Source organism: Oryctolagus cuniculus, chromosome 12 (assembly GCF_964237555.1).
Source record: "Oryctolagus cuniculus chromosome 12, mOryCun1.1, whole genome shotgun sequence".
Lineage (NCBI taxonomy): Eukaryota > Metazoa > Chordata > Mammalia > Lagomorpha > Leporidae > Oryctolagus > Oryctolagus cuniculus.
The window spans coordinates 13,152,563-13,159,774 of NC_091443.1; the positions used below are offsets into that span (position 1 = coordinate 13,152,563).

General features: G+C 43.2%; 1 protein-coding gene across 2 annotated transcripts in view; it reads left to right on the plus strand.

Annotated features, from left to right (window-relative positions):
* CHRNA7 (cholinergic receptor nicotinic alpha 7 subunit) overlaps positions 1-6,458 on the plus strand; it is a 132,380-nt gene extending 125,922 nt beyond the window's left edge. For both annotated transcript variants that reach the window (XM_002718287.5, XM_051822925.2), the window contains one exon: positions 2,878-6,458. In XM_002718287.5, coding sequence (XP_002718333.1) covers positions 2,878-3,396 — 519 coding nt within the window. In that variant the 3' untranslated portion in view covers positions 3,397-6,458. The remainder of the gene's footprint in view (positions 1-2,877) is intronic.
* Positions 6,459-7,212: the final 754 nt, after the last annotated feature.

Sequence of the window (7,212 nt, forward strand, 5' to 3'; positions counted from 1 at the left end):
ATATAAGGAATTTCTGTATCTCACCCTTCCTCTACTATCAACGTTAATTTTAATGAATTCTTTGTTTTCCTTCCCAGTATTTATTTATGCAAATACAGTAATATAAACACTATTCATAGTTCTTATAAGTATTTTGACTGATGCAAAGATAAGGGGATTAAAGCACAGAGACTCATAACCACTTTTAATGTCCTGGTAGCATTTCTCTGTTCCTGAAAAACGTTAATTAAGAGCATATGCTAATTCTTACCTCCCATAGTAAGAGTTCGTTAAAACCAATTATCTGCAAATGAAGTATGAAGCTTATACATCTCTCACTTTATATAGCACACTGCATTTTCTTTTGTTCCATGTGCGTTTGAAACAAACAGCCTCCAAGGGACTTTTATGATGATCTGTGGCTATGAAGATGATACTGCCAGGAGCAGTGGCATTATATGACATTTGCACAGCCAGAAACAAAACTGCAACCTAACAGAAGAGGTCACAAACAGTTTGATAAGTGCCAAGAGGATAATTTCATCTGTTGAGATGCTTTGGCCTTCAAAGCTAATGAGTCAACCCATGGAATTCAAAATAGACTTGGCAGTGTAGACCACATTAGCTTGAGATGTGCCTCCAGGGGTGTGTAGCCCCAAGTGGCAGAACGGCCTGGTGCTGCACAGGTTTTGCATGCAAAACTGCCTCTGGATACCCACATACTCACTGCCTCACAGCCTCCCTGGGGATCTGGCCCAGGATTTCTGGTGCCTTTCAAGAAGAGGTTGGGCTAAAGTCACAGGATTTTGAAATAGAACCTTTTACTAAAGAATTTGTGGAAGTCTAAACACATTTTTAAGTGATTTAATCACTTGTTCATTACGTGAGCTTGTTCTTATTTATTAGTCTTTTAAAAATATTTATTTATAAGGCAGATTTGTGGAGGAAGGGAAGAAGAGACAGAGATGTCCGATCCACTGGCTGCAACAGCCAGGGCTGGGCCAGCCTGAAGCCAGGAGCCTAGAACTCCATCCTGGTCTGCCACATGGGTGGCAGGGGCCCATCTTCCACTGCTTTCCCAGGTGCATTAACGGGAAGCCAGGTGGAAAGCAGAGTGGCCAGCACTCAAACCTGCACTCTGATATGGGGTACCAGCATAGCATGCATGGCCTTAACCCTGTGCATCACAATGCCAGCCCTGTGTCAGTCTCTTTGAGCCTCAGTTTGTGAAATGGGGAGGGGGAGTTATACTCACTTCACAGAACCCTGAAAGGCCCAAGTGAGATGGCGTGTCTCATGAGAGGGATGTGTCCCTACCACTTGCTGATGGTGAAAATCCTCCGGGGTCGATACGCCCTGACTCTTCACAGTGCCCCCTGCCATGTAGTGCACACTGAAACAAAGGGCTGTCTCTACAGCTGCAAGGGAGCAGATCTTCAATATCCGTCTTCTTTCCGTCACCTGTCTCCAGAGCTGTTTGCTGCAGTTACCTTTGATAAGATGTCATAAAAATGATTGCCAAGAAAGAAAGCCCTGCAGACATGAACTTCACAGTTTACTCTCTGTACCTACAGAAGGGGAACATACTGGCTGGTTTGCCAGTGGAATTATCTCATAATCATAAAACAAAATGGAAATTAAATCAGTATCTGGAAATTTTCAGGGAAAGGGCCTACTTTTCATGCACTTCTCTGGATAGGCTTTGCAAGAATGCCTTTGTAAATTAAGTTATTTTTTTTCCTGAATTGAGGCTTTAGTTGTCTTCCTTCTTTCTGTGAGAAGCCAAAATGATGTGAATCCACACGGTGATTTTCTTTATCTTTCATGGATATAGACAATTCTTTAGCAAAACACTATAGACAGAGGTTGGGAAATGAGGGATGAGGTGGTGGAATGCAGCCTGCTGACCCTTTTGGTAAATAAAATTTCATCAGAAACCACCCATGCATGTTTATTTATATCCTTTCTATGTGTTCTACATCAGTAGAGCTGAGTACTTAGAACAGGGACCTATGGCTCCCTGAGCAAAAATGTTGACTTTCGACTTTTCAAAGTGCTTCCCAGGTAGCAACCTATTGGGTCTTCATTGAAACCCCATGCCAGAGGTTTCTAAATTTCCTTGGTTTACAAGTTAGTGTCTTGGGAACTTTTCCTGGACCAAAAGAAATGCTGTGTAACAATCTGTGTACCCAAATAGATCAAAGCAGTTTCTAAGGTGTTTGTGTCTTAGTGACATAGCGTCTGTGGGTCACAGCCTAGCCTCTCCAGTCTCAGAATTGGAGACCACTTTTCTTCATCCTCTGTTTCATGTTGACATCCTTGGCACTTGCTTTTTTATGAGAGCACCTTTGAAAAACAGTTTTGCAAAGCTGATGTTCTCTTCCCAGGAGAGGTGACCATCTTAACACCACAGGTGTGGCCTGCTTCATGCCGGTGGTCCACAGGGGGTCCGGCAGGTGTACCAGGGTTGCTCCTGAAAATTTAGAATCTTCCTGAGGGCCCCTGTGAGTGTGCTGTAGCCTTCCAGAGTGTGTGACGTGCAGTCTGCAGGAGTTTAGGTCTCATGGTCTTCTGGCTGCCGATGAGGAAGGGTCATAGAGGGAAAGTGACTTTTTTCCCTGATAACACAGCTCATAGGATTCCCTTGTGCAGACAGCTGTCTCCATCCCTAAGACTGCTTTCCCTGAACCTATATGTGTCTTCTCTGACCAGCATTTAGCTCATTTCCAGAGTGGTTTTATGCACATTTTGTTCTCCTTTTGTGTTTAACTCAGCTGTCCCAATGCGTACACATACTGGGAGGCAACGGAGCCCATTGTACCATGGGTCAGTTAAGCAGTGCTTGCCCTGTAGCTCGCTGGCATCTGGGCTGCTCTTAATGTCAAGTTGTCTCCCCAGACCAGAATCATCCTTCTGAACTGGTGCGCGTGGTTCCTGCGCATGAAGAGGCCTGGGGAGGACAAGGTCCGGTCGGCCTGCCAACATAAGCAGCGCCGCTGCAGCCTGGCCAGCGTGGAGCTGAATGCTGGGGTCGGGCCGCCGGCGCCCAATGGGAACCTGCTGTACATCGGCTTCCGCGGGCTGGATGGGATGCACTGCGCCCCGACCCCCGACTCAGGGGTCGTGTGCGGCCGCCTAGCCTGCTCCCCAACGCATGATGAGCATCTCCTGCATGGCGGGCAGCCCTCCGAGGGGGACCCAGACCTGGCCAAGATCCTGGAGGAGGTGCGCTACATTGCCAACCGCTTCCGCTGCCAGGACGAGAGCGAGGCGGTGTGCAGCGAGTGGAAGTTTGCGGCCTGCGTGGTGGACCGCCTGTGCCTCATGGCCTTCTCCGTCTTCACCATCATCTGCACCATCGGCATCCTCATGTCCGCTCCAAACTTCGTCGAGGCTGTGTCCAAAGACTTCGCGTGACTTCGCGTGGTTCTGTAGGTGTTTGAAACACACAGGTGGACAGTTGCTGGCTCAGTGAGACTTTGGGGTGCTAATCCCTCAGAAGCATTCAATGTGACTACTCTGACCTTCCCTGACAGCCGTCAATCATGTTGGTTATTGTTTCCTCATTACTTTCAGTAACAACCCCAGCACCTGTTGGTTGAAGCCCTCAGATGGGCTGATACCGTTGACACGTTGTTATGCAGCAGGGCCACTGAACATTTTGCCCATTTGCAGGAGAGCCCTTCAGAGAGGTCCAGAAACCTGGATCGCCAGGGGCAGCCTGTAGAGTTGGTTTTGCATGTGTGCATGTCACCTGCCAGGAAGGACTACATGAAACTGCAGCGTATGCTCGTGCCTGTGCATAAACCTAGACTGACGCTAACAGTAAGCCAAATGCAATAATTCCACTCTAACAATTGGTGAGAGGAAACCAAACCAAAAATGAAAAATCCTGAAACCCTATCTACTGATTTTTCTGCAGTCTGTCTTTTTCCCCCCTGTCAACAGTTTTCTGCTGTTTCTATGTTGAAAACAAGCAACAGAAAGAGGTGGTTGGGTTTGCAAACTGTTTTCACCAACCTAATTTCTGAAGACGTTCTCTGTAAAGGGAATAAGAGGGATGTAGCTTTAAGTTGATTCTAAACTAGGACCAGACCCTGGAGAGCAGAGCTGTATATCTCGTGGGTACCAGGTGACTCCCCAGCTTCACATGCTGTGCCCTGGTTGTGGGGAGTTGAGTGTGTCTGTGCTGTAGAGCCCCCAGGATGGCTTGAGTCCTACTGGAATTACCAACTCCAATGAATAGCTAAAGCTAACTCAAACCATTTCTGTGTTCTTTTGAAAATAGTGATGCATTAGATGCTTCACATGTGTTGGTGTAGATTCCACTCAGGAATATGTGCATCTATACAAAGGCTCAACACAAAGTGAAAGTTTCTTGTTTGTTTGTTTGTCTGTTTTTTCTCCATATGTCAGGGCCAGAGGGTGGGGGCAGGGACCTCCATGGCCCCGTGTGTGACAGGAGCTGGGGAGGGGATGGTGTAGGCAGTGTCTTGATTGGATGCCTGACCAGTGCAGTCAGCGGGAAGGAGCTCGGAGAGCATCAGGGATTGCACAGCCAGCAATTTGGGTTTCTGCTTCCCCACAGCTGTCCCAGCTTGAGCACAGCAAGCTGGCTTATGATCAGCTGGTGGGTTCGCTGCACATGTGTTTTGGAAACAAGAATAACTTAAATTTTTAAACCTAAGAGGTAGCGGTGCTCCATTTAGATTATCTAGCTGACAATAGTCACTTTGCCTCTTCTCATTTTCTGATTTTTAAATGAGATCAGAGGTTAATGACCAAGAAAAAACTTCTGCTGTTCTATTATGTCATCTTGTAACAGCTCACAGCTCAAAATTGCAGAAAGCTTCTGAACTCCTAGAGATCTTTAATTTACTTCCAACTCCCAAGATGGGTGCATCATGAGAGAAGATTAGATTTTCAGAGAAAGGAAACTGTACATCTTTCCAGCCATCCATTTCATTCATTTCTGGGTAATGTACATGAATTCATCTGCACTGGAGGAAGGAAGGTGGGGGCTTGTCATGCTCTCTGTGCACGTATGACTGTATGACTGTGTATACATGTGTGCCCATGTGCACAAGCCACTGTTGATGTGATGTGAGGGAGGGCGCCCTGTTTAAATGAAGAAGGCTGGTAAATCAGGCCCCCCACCTCCCAGCATCAAGGCCTTTTGGAGCAAGGGCTTCCTCAGATCTGGATCACCTGTTCTATGTGGTGTGGATGAATGATGCACACTATTCTGTTTTTTTTTTTCTTCTCCCATTAAAGTGTCTTTAGGAATAAGGACAAGTGTTTTGATATATAAAGCGAATGCTGCATTCTTACTGTTATCCAAGAACTGATCTCTACTACATTTTTGCTTTAAAAGGAAAACCTTTTTGGTTTTGTATTTTCCACAGAAAAACATAAAGAGCAAACAAAAGTAGTTCATGTTTTGACCACCCAAATAGCTATTCTGTCATTTATAAATGTAATAAGAAATAGACGTGAACATAGTTAGAAAAGTATGAATGGTGAAAAACAGCCTTCCATGGCCTCTCCCCATAGGGTGCCATGGATGAGCTTTTAGGGTTATTTCTGGAGAGGAAGGTAGAAGGGGAGGGGGCTAGAGAGAGAAAGGAACATGGAGAAGTCTTCTAGCCCCCCTGCTGTGTGAAGCACTGTGCACCTTGCTTTCTTAGTATTTTATCTTAGAGGTCTTTCCATAATAACGCATAAAGATCTACCTCATTCCTCTTAATAGCTGCTTAGCATTCCATTGTCTCAGTGGACTGTAATTTATTTGATTAGTCTTTTATTGGTGAACATATAGATATTTCCAGTTTTATTTTTATACACAAAGCTATAATTATCATCCTTGTACCTGTATCTCAGCACTTTTTTGTGACTGTGTCTTGGTATAAATTCCAACTTAAAATGGAATTGCTGGATTTGAGACGTTGTGCATTTGACATTTTGATAGATTTTGCCAGATTACCCTCCAGAAGCAGAGCAATTGGGACCCCCACCAAGAGGACAAAGGAAAGGGGCAGTTCTAAGCTGTAAAGCACTGGGCATTTTCAAACTTACTTTTTTCCAATTATGATTGTTGAACAATTATATTGTAATGTTATCTTGATTCTAGTTCATTTTATTATGAGTGAACTTAAACGCCTTTTCGAGTGTTTTTTGGCAATTTCAATTTTTGTGAACATCTTTTACACTTTATCAATTGAGTTATTTGGCTTTTTATTTGTTAATAACCTGTGCATGTTGGGAATTTTCTGTCTTATGTCCTGAAAATATTCTATTAGTAATTAGTCTTTTGATGTTATTTATTGATTTGCTTATATATAGTTATATATAAGGTTTGAATTTTTATGTTATCAAATTATCTGTATTTCCTTTGTACAATATGGGATTTGTTTCTGGTTTTAAAAGGCCTTCTCCATTCTGAGATTATGAATAAACTTAACTCATATTTTCTTCAAAAACTTATGGCTTCATTTGTTAATCTTTACACTTCCTAACACCCTGGAATTCATTTATTGCAGGAAGCAGAGGTAAAGATTATTTTTTCCCTTCAAATGGTGGTCGGTTGTGTCAACAAAATATAAAATAATGCAACTCTTTAATTCAGGGACAGTCTTTTTCCCACTTGTTCAACATGCCACCTTATTCATAAACTAAGTTTCTTTAAGTGTTTGGCTCTATTTCTGTTCCATTGAATTATCTAAGAATGGTTTTAATTTCTAAAGCTTTATTCACATTAAAATCAGTAGTTTCAAGTTAAAACCTCCTGCACACACACTCCCTCTTCTTCTTTCAAAAATACACGCATCTTGAAAAAAATGGGATCACAATGAATTTATAGATTGAGTCTTCCTATTCAAGAATATCTCAGTCGGGTTGTGCTCAAGTGTAATTTTATGTCACACAGGTGCTCTGAATTGCTTGTTGCTTCCTTATAGATGTTTTATCATTTGGCCCCATATTCAATTCAATGACTTCCTCCATTTCATTTTCTGCCTGGATGTATAGTAAAACATTAGCTTATTGTTTGTTAGTGCCAAAAATCAACCACTATTGTTGTAATATTTATTGTTTCTAAGATTTTCTTTGGACTCCTCCTTTCCAGTTCATCAGTTCTCTGTATCCTTGAGTTCCCCATCTGCAGATTCAATCCCCCATAGATTAGAATTTTTGAAAAACCATTGCATCTATACTGAACATGTACACACTCCTTTT